Source organism: Hylobates moloch, unplaced genomic scaffold, assembly GCF_009828535.3.
Source record: "Hylobates moloch isolate HMO894 unplaced genomic scaffold, HMol_V3 SCAFFOLD_6, whole genome shotgun sequence".
Classification (NCBI taxonomy): domain Eukaryota; kingdom Metazoa; phylum Chordata; class Mammalia; order Primates; family Hylobatidae; genus Hylobates; species Hylobates moloch.
This window is the reverse complement of record NW_026652281.1, coordinates 57,601,933-57,613,431: the sequence shown is the minus strand read 5'-3', so window position 1 is coordinate 57,613,431 and position 11,499 is coordinate 57,601,933. Positions and strand designations below refer to the sequence as shown.

General features: G+C 37.8%; 1 protein-coding gene across 1 annotated transcript in view; it reads left to right on the top strand.

Moving 5' to 3' along the window:
• Positions 1 to 2,787: 2,787 nt before the first annotated feature.
• ADGRV1 (adhesion G protein-coupled receptor V1) overlaps positions 2,788 to 11,499 on the top strand; it is a 597,511-nt gene continuing 588,799 nt past the window's right edge. The window contains exon 1 of the mRNA XM_032156840.2: positions 2,788 to 2,874. Coding sequence (XP_032012731.1) covers positions 2,853 to 2,874 — 22 coding nt within the window. The 5' untranslated portion in view covers positions 2,788 to 2,852. The remainder of the gene's footprint in view (positions 2,875 to 11,499) is intronic.

Below are 11,499 nucleotides of genomic sequence, written 5' to 3'. Positions count from 1 at the left end.
TCCTTCCTTCCTTCCTTCCTTCCTTCCTTCCTTCCTTCCTTCCTTCCCTTTCCTTCCTTCCATCCCTCCCTCCTTCCTTACCTCTTCCCTCCCTCCCTTCCTCCTTTCCTTCCTTCCTTCATGTACTGAGTTTCTACTATATCCCAGAGACTATTCTAGCTACTGAGTATAGAGCAGCAAATGAGGGAGACATGCAAGCTATCCCCATGGAGCTTTCATTTTTATGTGGAGACAAAAACACCTAAATATCTTAATAAGTAAATGGGATATTTATTAGGGATAAATTATAGAAATTAAATAGAAGAGGGTAGTGGCTGAGAGTGGTGGTGAAAGTTATCAGGGCAGGTGCTTCCAAGGAAGAGATAGTTGAGCTACCCCTCAAATGAGGTCTATGATAGAAAGAGCCAGCCATATGAAGCTTTGCAGAAGCAGTGTGCCTGGCAGAGGAAAAAGCTTGTGCAAAGCCTTGGAGGCAGGAATGATTTTGCTGTGTTTGAGACAAAGAAAGAAGCGTCAGTGTGCTAGGAATACAGTGAAATGGAGGGAAAGTGGTACTAGATGAGGCTGGAGAAGAAAAGAGAAATAGAATTATGTGAGGTCTCTTGGTCCAGGTTAAGAAGTTTGGATTTAAGTTCAATGAGCATTTGTTTAATAATTTCAGCATTTGAGAGCATCTACACTACTTTGTCAAGTATTCGTACCACAATTACCAACTATGTTGTTTCTCATGGTTTTATTCTTCAAAGCAAAGCTTTTTGGAGAAGCCTTCAGCATTCCATACACTCTCTTCTTCCTAGATATTTCTAGCACTTGAGTGGCTTGTTTTTTGCATGGCATATTCTGCTTTTTGGTTGATTAACTTTCACCCCAGGAAGACTGCAAATTAATAAACTTAGGGTGGTTTTAGAGATCACTGTTTTTCCCACAGTGCCTTACAGAGTCTTCTGCTTCCTAAACACTTAGTAATAATTGTTAATTACCTAGTTCCCTGAGGTAGATTGGGTGAGGGTGTAAATTTTCATTTACTCATCACAGTGCCTAGGGTAATGTCATACACAAAGTAAATATGCAAGCTGAGTAAGTCCAGTTGTGGGGACTGTGTTTAATCATGGGACTTGGTGAAACAAAAATTAAGATGGAATATTTGGTTCGTAGACGTTGACTTTGTCAGGGTCTTAATCAATATTTAGCCACAAATAAAGCCTTTACAAATGCTAATAAAAAACACTGTGGGTTGAATATACATTTTAGTAAGACGTTTTAAATAATGAGGAAGAAAACATTTTTCTGTTACTGTTTTCTGTTTTACATGTGACTACATGGATAATTGATTCACAGTTTTCACTTTAAGTTGCTTTGAAGTTACCGTTCATATATGGCAGGATTTAGTAAGCATGTCTGTCTGTGTCTACTCTGTTAATATGCTCGTGGATTTAAAGCTTCCAGAACCAGGTCCGACCTTTGTTGTTGAGCCTCACAGGAAAGCTGTTCAATCTCCTGGATCACCTAGGTTGCTATTCTCCCCACCATTTGCAGCGCCTTGATATGTCATTTGCATTCCCACACGGTTTCTGTATAAGAATCATTTAGTCTGAACAAACTTGCCGTTTGATACCCAGCTGTTTGTTGAGTATTGCAGCTTTCAGAGGAGGTGCCTCAGCAACAGCTCATAATAACGCTAAATTAGTGCCCCTGGACGGCAGTATGTAACACAAAGTATCTAGTTATTCCTATTCCATTTAGGAAGGGTACTTGTGTGAGCTGCATTTAAAATGAGGAGGCTGAGAACTCGTTTTTTTTTTTTTTCTATAAAAAGTGGTGAGTTGCTGTGGGAGTGCTAATCTTTCTCTTTGCTCCCAGTTTGAAACTTCCGTGATTCTAATAATGCTGCATTTGCTTTAAAAATCTCTGGTGCAGGCGCGGATGTGCACATTGCTGATGGTATGGTCTGATACTGGGCCTTTACTTTTGTGTACTGGGAAAGATAAGCAACATTTGCTGAGGGTTTACCACGTGCCAGGTGTACTGTAAAGAGTTGCACTTCACACACAGTCTCATTCATCTACTCCTAACAGCCTTATGAGTTAGTAATTAATAATCCTATTTTATAAATGAGGAGACAGACAATTTATCCCAGATGTTGACCTCAATCCCTGCCTTGTAAGTTCAGTTAAGGGTAGATCCTTCCATTCTAATATTTCATCAATTTATGCTCAAATTCTTATGGGGTAAACTTAGGGAGTGCTTCGGTCACCATGAAAAGAAACATTCTGTTAGGAACGGAAAAAGACCCAGTAAATGGGTTTTCTTCCCTGAAAGAAAACTAGGAATTGCTTACAGTGGAGTACCCAGGGCAGTGTGCACCGCTGTCCATGGTGAGTTCCTTGTGCCCAAGGGGGCGACTAGAAAGTTTAGCCAAAGGAGACGATTAGAAAGCGCTGACCCCGCACTTAGACTGGGGCGCGCAGGCAGAGGCAAGACTCGCGCGCTCCTAAGCCCAGGCAGGTCAGCTTAGGCGCCTCGCTGCTGGAAGAGTCCATTAGGGATGGCCAAGGCAGGGTGTTCCCGACGCCGGAGCGCGGACCTGGCTGCCCGCTGCGCAGAGCAGTGTGCGCTGCCGGGGGCGGCCACCCCCGCTCCGCTGGTCAGGTGAGCGCTGCCCCGGGAGCCATGGGTCCTATTGGAGCAGAGGGAGGAGGCAAGGGAGGGGGAGAAAGGGGAGGAGGATGGAGCCCTCCTCCTGATCGGGTAGTGGGAGTAAGATTCAGCAGCCTGGGCAAGGAGTACGGACGGGAGTCAGAGGCAGAGCGAGGGTGTGTGGAGGGCCGGCGGTGACCGCCAGGAGCGCGCGGATGTCGGTGTTCCTGGGGCCAGGTAGGCTATGGCTGAGGGGTGGTGCTGCGAGCATCGCTGTGCCCCAGGGGAGCGCCTCAGCATCAGCACCTGTTGCTGCAGGTGGGCGGCGAGGGCGGCGCGGAGGGCGGGCCACAGCCGGGCGCAGGGAGCCTGGGCGCGCACCCGGCGCCGCGGCCTCGGGTAATGGGGCATAGCTGCCCGCGTCGGTTCTGTCCAAGGCTGCGGCTTTGCAGGGAGCGTTAGGTTCCTGCACCCCCTACCCGCCCCTTCCAAAGATGTCTGATCTCAAAGAAGGTGAGAAGTGAATGAGCAGAGTGAAGAGTTTCCTTTCTTCTTTTTCTGCCTGTTTGAAACCGGAACCCTAGCTTTGATTTTAAAAAAGTCTAGCTGAAAAATAACCGACCAAGAACAGCGCGCCATAGGTAATAACTGATAATGGGAAGGGTGAGATAAACTGAAGGAGACTTGTTTGTGTTCCAAAATAACCACTGCGTCGAAGAATTTCAGTGAAATATATTGATTTTAGGGAGCTCGGGATTAACGTGGAGCTATATAATAATATGTATATGTATATATATTTAAAAACTTATAAATTTTTAATTTTAAAAACTATCTCAAAATTGATTTTTTCTTAAAACCAAGAAATTATAGCAGTGTTCGTCAGGGGAAAATTGATTTTAAGGTGTGTTAACTTATCCTATGTAACTTGTTTTAAACCAACTTTTCCCACTTCATGAAATCCACAGCCTTTAAAATGTGTGTAATGTATTTATTAGTATGCTGCACACTCTTTTAGAAACTGATACCGAATTTTAAAGATGCATAATTACTGAGAATTAGGATGAAAGTCAAAAATATACCTGGATGTATACCTGGATGTATACTAGGATGTATACTAGGATGATTAGAAATTCTTACTGAAGTTATGATTACTTTAAATTACTGAAGTGTTTTTTCTCCCTTTGTGTGTCATTTATCAAAATAATTAGATCAAACAACAACAACAACAACAACAACAAAACCCAAAAGATCATAAGGAAGAGAAAAAATGATATCTTAGGCGGGATACAAATGAGCACCAATAATTTATTCTCGGTTAATTTCATAGAGTAAGTGGCAAACTATTCCGCCTATATAATTTGAGAAAAATGTAGCTTACAGGGAGATGTCAAATATACTCTGAACTGTGTTATAATAAAATATATTAAATATAAGTGATTAGGTATAATTTTCTGGCTCTGCCATTAACACACAATGACTTTGGACTTTCACTCATCTTTCCGGGCATTAGTTTCTTCATTTATAAAATAAAGTAATTGGACTAGGTGATTGCAAAGGTTTATTTCAGCTAAAAATATTATATCTCTCAAATTATTACTTTTAGAAGAAGTAACCAAGATACACACACTTTAAAAATGTACAACTGAAGTACGACTGAATCCTATCTCCATTTTCTCATTTCCGTGATGAATAAATATAGCAGTCACTCCTTAATGAATGCCTGCTATGTAGTGAATTCTTAGAAACCCTTTACATAGGTTATCATTTAACACAATACCACCATAAACTGAATGGTAGGTAGTATATCCCAAATTATAGATAATGATACTGAAGAATGAAAAGTTTAAGCTCCTTGCCCAGAGTTCCAGTTTATAAGAGCTGGGTCAAATATTTTTTCCAAATGCTCTTAGGACCTATACTATACTGAATGTGATGATTGAAAGCTAAAATTGCCTATAAACTGAAGTAATCTTGGACTACTGTAAGAGTCCATAATGGGGCAAAGGTAAATTATGTAACACTGAGTCTTGATACCATTAAATATATAAGTGCTGTATCAGTCTCCATTTATTGTATCTTTATAAGTTACATATTTATGCTGTATATTTATTAATTGAATGCCAGTTGTATTCTCAGAAAGTGATAATATGAGATATATTTGTAACACAAATGGTTTTAGGGTAATAAATATAACTGCTAGAAAAAATGTGAGAGGGTAGAAGCTAGTATTAAGCAAATGCTAGTATTAAGTATGTCAGATGTCTTTCTACTTGAAGGTACTCATGCTTGAGACAAAAATGCTTACACCCAAGGGGAAAGGGTGTTCAGAGCAGAATTAGCTGTGACTAAACTCTTTTGTTCATATCCCATGATGAATCATAATAGTATGTCACATTTATTGAATATACATTGTATGCCAGGAATTCTCTTAAGCCCTTTATTAGTGTAATTTTATATTGGAACATGAATTAAATTGTATTATCCTGATTTGCACATGAAGAAACTGAGGCAGAGAGATCTATGCCCTGGGAGGACCCACAAAGAAAATACTTTTTATCTTAGATTAAATGTGTGATTGTTCATTGTTCTGAAATTCTTAGGCTGTGAACATAACATGAAATCTTGAAGCACTGGAAAGAGACTTGGAGCCAAACTAAACCAACCTCTTTATTTTATATTTGAGGTAACAGACCTAGAACAGTTAAGAGATGCACTTAAGGCCACATATTTTCGTCACCTATACATTCTCGTAAACTATTAGGTAAGAAGTATCCTAATGGGTAAACTTGGTCATTAATTGTTTGATTTATTGTCACTCAAACAAATGCCACCTCATGCCGTTTCTTATATTGCTGCCCTACTTTTATTTAAAATTTCAAGGTTGCCCCAATTAGGATGCAAAATCCTTGAAAACAGTGACTGTATTATATATTTCTCTTATATAGTATCTATAGGGTTTAGCGTAATGGTTAATGTATTGAATAAGTTGCTTTGTTGCCTATTTGCCTTTGAGAAGTCATTATTTTATACACCAGGTCTAAAATCTATACAGTGGAAGCACAATGCCATCACCATTTTCACTTCATGTAGAGGGCAGCTAGACAATTTACGATGCTTACAAAGTGTAATGAGCTTCTTAGATAATTGTTTAATTTGGTTATAAAATGCAATGTGTTACCATGGAGAGATTTGGATGTGTATTTCCCTGATTTTGGGGAGACAAATCACATAGCTAAGTATCACACACAGTTCAATTTACCTCCCCACCACTCTGTTCTTTTGATTTGGAAATAACTTTTTTTCTGAATGCAAAGTCATGCAGGAAATTCAGACAGTAAAGAAATAATGAAAAAATCACCAGAACCTCCCCAGTCTAAAGGTTTTGGTGAACATCCAGCCAGAGAGGTCTTTCTTCTCTTAACTGCTGTCGAATCAGGGTGAGAGCTGAATTATTTATTGAAACCATTTACGGTAAAGTTCTATTTAGTCTTAGTATTCCATTACTCCTGGGCAGTTCAGACTTTATGTAAATAAAGATATTTGTTGAGCAATGAAGATAAATATACTACTAATAAACTAGAGTCTACTCCATGTAGAATGGAGTGGTACAGAAAGTTGATTTCCTCACGTTGTATGCCTGATTTTTTCCTTTCACAAGGTAGATTTGGGAGCACAGGGAGCATCTTTGGCATGCATGGAGGGTTCTCCAATATGCCATGATCTTAGGCCACACATGAAGCCACAGCACCCCAGCTCTGTTGCCCTGAGTGAGGTGTGGCAGAGGAGGAGAAGGGTGGAGCTGAGACACAAGCGGCTGTGGTAATACAAAGGCTGTGTTTTCCGATTCTACTGTGACACATTATACACTTAAAAATGTACCAGACCAAGTCCCTCCCCCAGCTGCTGGGCAGGTGGTCATGGGGCCCTTTTCTGGTGCAGTCAGGCGTAAGTCTGGCTTTACCTCAAAGCGAGGGCAAGATGCTGATAGGGCATTTCTCATTCATTTATTCAGGATTCTGAAAACCTAGAATGGACCCTCTTTTATATTAAAGGGAAACATTGGCTGCTGGAATCATTGTCCATAAATGAGTCTTGGAGTAATACTCACAGAATTATGAAGTATAAAGAAAAGTTGCGGCATCTCTTTGAGAGAGACAATAGCTCTTTCTGTATGCATTCGGATGTAATTACATTGAAAATATTTGTTTTGAAGATTATGTTTTCTGGTTATTTTAATTTCATAAATCTATTTGTTATTCAAAACTTCTTTCCCTAGGCATATTTTCTTGGTTTATACTATACATTTGAGCATAGAGATTTTTCATGCTTCGCTTTATTAGGGGCTTAACGTGGCTTTAATCCAACCATCTGTTGGCATCTTGGCACATCAGCACGTCTGAGGTGCTGGTAGGGGCCAAATAAATTTCCCACATTTTAAAGGTTAGGGAAAGAGCTACCTTTATGAATAGATTTCAAATGATTCTCAGCAAGACAATGGTATAGAAGTGGAGTAAAAATGCATTTCATTCTCAGAAGCACAAGGTCCCTTGTCTGTCTTCAGTTTTGCTGAAAGGCAATTAGCATTTCAACTAGCCAATTTGGTTACATGCAACGAAGTACTTGGGTTTATAATTTGCTGCTCTGTCTGAGGCTGTTGAGTGCTAGGTCTTATGTAATCCTTTCCAAGTAGCCTTCTCTCCAGCATAGTTATTGTTGCTGGTCTTAAATAACTAATCAACAGAGAGTTTTCCTTGCCTTCAATTGTAGGGTGCCATAGGGCAAGGAAAATGAAATACCAAGCAAATAAGGGGATGACTGTAATTATAAATAGTCATTATTGAAATGTGGCACAGGTTGAAAGACATAGAATAGCTTCAAATAAAATGCAACTCCAAAAAGTCATTGTGTGCACCGTTAATGGTTTCTCATGCAGTATGCACAATAACCATAGGGCATACATACTGGGATTAATTCAGTTAACATGACTCAAAATTAACAAAGAAGGTGCAATTCCTTTATGCCAGAAAGAATTTTGTCAGGAGTAAGTTTAAAAGAGAAAAGATTCTTAAGTGTTACAACAAATGAATAAGTGCTCTGAGGCATATTGTGGAAATAAAGGTTTTGTACTGTGTGCTAATTGAAAATAAGATTTTTGTCAGCTTCTATAGTCGTGAATTTTGACAATTAGGTAGTATTAGTATACTTCATGTATACACTCATATTCCTCTGAAGGAGCCACTGTATTGTATGGTAATCCTTTTGTTAGGATAATTAGGATGATATTGTCCTGTAATCCATGTCATGGACCAGCAGTTGGGTGTAGCTCATCTTTTAGTGCAACACTGTTTTTGCATAGCTGTACTTGTGTAATTATTTGGAAGTAAAATAATACATTTTTCATTCTTCAAGTAATGATTAACTGAAAGAAGGCATAATAGAAAGAAGTGTTTTAGATATAAGTCTTACAAGTGATCAGTATAATTTTGAGAACATATGTGAAAGAATTGATTTTCATCTATATTTCCAATCTGAAATTATAAAGCTTTTGTTACAATTATAGTTAGAATCATTAGTTTTATTTAAGAAAATTCAACAGTGTTGATGAGCAGGAATGAAACGAAGAGAGCTTATTGCTTCTCTGGCAGACTAGTAAGCTGAGGTTGGAGAGTGTTCTGGAAAAAGTGGGACTGGATTGGGACTTTGAAAAATGGTGGAGGAGAGGGAGTGGAAAAAGGTAGAGAGGACTGGGACTAGCTTAGATTAAAGGTGCAGAAGCATGAATAATACAAGTGTCTTGTCCCAGACACATACTAGATTAACCTGACTGGAAATGTTAAAGAGAAAGAGATAGCTGGAAGTGCAGAGAAGGTTTGATTGTTTTTTAAATTGACAGATAATTCACATATGAAAAAAATCACCTTTCAAAGTATACATTTCCGTGGCATTTAATATATTTAAAAAGTTGTGGCTGGGCGTGGTGGCTCACTTCTGTAATCCCAACACTTTGAAAGGCCAAGGTGGGCAGGTCGCCTGAGGTCAGGAGTTTAAGACCAGCCTGGCCAACATGGTGAAACCCTGTCTATACTAAAAATTCAAAAAAATTAGCTGGGCTTGGTGGCAGGCGCCTGTAGTGCCAAATACTTGGGAGGCTGAGTCAAGAGAATCGTTTGAACGCGGGAGACAGAGGTTGCAGTGAGCTGAGATTGCGCCACTGCACTCCAGCCTGGGCAACAAGAGCAAAACTCCATCTCAAAAAAAAAGTTGTGCAACCATCACCACTGTCTATTCCAGAACATTTTCATCACCTCCAAAAGAAGCTCTGTACCCATTAGCTTTTGCTCTCTATCCCACCTTTCTCCACCACCTTCCAATTCCTGGAAACCAGTAATCTATTTTCTGTCTCTATAGATGTGCCTATTCTGGGCATTTTGTATAAATGGAATCATACAATATGTGGCCTTTTGTGTCTATTTTCACTTAGCATGATGTTTTAAAGATTCATCCATGTTGTAGCATGTAGCAATACTTCAATCCTTTTATAAATGCCAAATAATATTCCAGAGTATGGATATGCCACCTTTCATTTATGCATTTATAAACAGATGGGTGTTTGCACTGGTTTTACTTTTTGACTATTATAAATAATGCTGCTTTAAGCATTTGTATACAAGTTTTTTTGTGCTGACATAGTTTTTTGTTCTCGTGGTTGCACATTTAGGAGTGGAATTGCTAGGTGATATTGTCACCCTGTGCTTCATTTTTTGAAGAATTTCCAACTGTTTTCTAAAGTGTGTTTACCATTTTATATGCCCACCAGCAATGTATGAGAGTTTCAATTTCTCTCTGTCTTTTTTATGTTAACCATCCTATTAGGTGTGAAGTGGTATCTCATTCGGGTTTTGATTTGTATTTCCTTGATGACTAATGATGTTGAGAACCTTTTCATATGCTTGTTGGTCATTTGTGTATCTTCTTTGGAGAAATTTCTATTCAGGTTTTTTGTCCATTTTTAAAATAGGATTTTTTTTGTTTTTGTTTTTTATTGAGTTACGAGTTCTTCGCATGCTCTAGATACTAATCCCTTATCAGATATATCATTTGCAATTTTTTTTTCATTGTGTGGGTTGTCTTTTTACTTTCTTGATGGTGTCCTGTGAAGCAAAATGTCTTTAATTTTGTTGAATTAATTTATTTAACTTTTCTTTAGTTGCTTATACTTTTGGTGTCACAGCTAAACAACTGTTGCCTGATACAAGGTCACATCTAAGAGTTTTATAGTTTAAGCTTTTACATTTAGGTTTTTATTCCATTTTGTGTTAATTTTTAATATGATATAAGCTTCCTTCATTTGCACATAGATATCCAAGTATCCAGGCCCCATTTGCTGAATAAATCATTCTTTCTTCATTGAATTGGCTTGGCTCCACTGTCAAAAATTAATTGACTAAAAATGTATGGTTTTGTTTCTGTACTCAACTCCATTTCATTGATCTAGTTGTCTTTCTGCCAGTACCGCACAGTCTTGATTATTTTACATATTTTGTTAAATTTCTTCCTAAGCATTTTATTGTTTTATTAATTATGTTGTAAATGCAATTATTTTCTTAGTTTTATTTTTGAATTCTTCATTACTAATGTATAGAAATAGCAATTGATTCTTGTATATTGATTTTGTATCCTGTAATCTTGCTGAACTCTTCTATTTTTTTATGTGTGGAGTTTTTAGGATTTCTATATCCAATATCATGTCATCTGTAGATAGAGATAGTTTAATTTATCTTTTCCAAGGATACATTTTATTATTTTTTTCTTGCCTAATTGTCCTGCCTAGAACTTCCAGTAAAGTGTTGAATAGAAATGATAAGAGCTGAGATCTTTGTCTTGTCCTGTGATCTTAGAGAGAAAACTTTTGGTCTTTCAGCATTAAGTATGATGTGGATACCCATTATAGATACCCTTTGTCAGATTGGAGAATTATCCCTTTATTCCTAATTAGTATAATAAAAAGATGTTGATTTTTTCAAGTGCTTTTTTTGTGTCTTTTGAGATGATCATGTGATTCCCTCTGCTTTTTTTCTATTAATTTGATACATTGCGTTAATTGGTTCTTGATGGTGAACCAATGTAGCATTCCTGGATAGATCTAATTTGGTTATATAGTGTATAATTTGTTTTATATGTTACTGGATTTGGTTTGCTAGTATTTTATTAAGAGTTTTTGTGTCAATATTTATAAGGGATATTTGTCTTAGTTTTTTTCTTAGTTCTTTTTTTCTATAATGTCTTCGTCTGGTTTTAGGATCTGGGTAATATTGGCCTCATAAAATGGTTTGGGAAGTCTTGTTCTTTATATATATATTTTTAAGTTTGTGAAGGGTTGATGTTAATTATTCCTTAAACATTTGGTAGAATTCACCAGTGAAACCATCTGGTCCTGGACTTTTCTTCGTGGTAAGTTTTGCAGTTACTAATTCAATCTATTTAATTGTTGTGGGCATATTCAGATTTTTAATTTCTTTTTAAGTCAATTTTGGATGTTTGCATCTTCCTAGGGATTTGTTTACTTCTAGGTTATCTAGTTCGTTGGCATATAATTGTTCATGGTCATGCTTTATATACTCAGTTTTATTTCTGTAAAGTTGGTAGCAATGACCCCTTTTGAATTTCTCATTTTAGTAATTCAAATCTTCTTCCCTTTTTTCTTAGTCTAGCCAAAGTTTTGTCAGTTTTGTTACCTTCTTTTTTTTTTTTTTTTTTTTTTGACAGAATCTTGCTCTGTTACCCAGGCGGGAGTGCAGTGGTGCGATCTTGTCTCACTACAACCTCTGCCTCCTGGGTTCAAGCGATTCTCCTGCCTCAGCC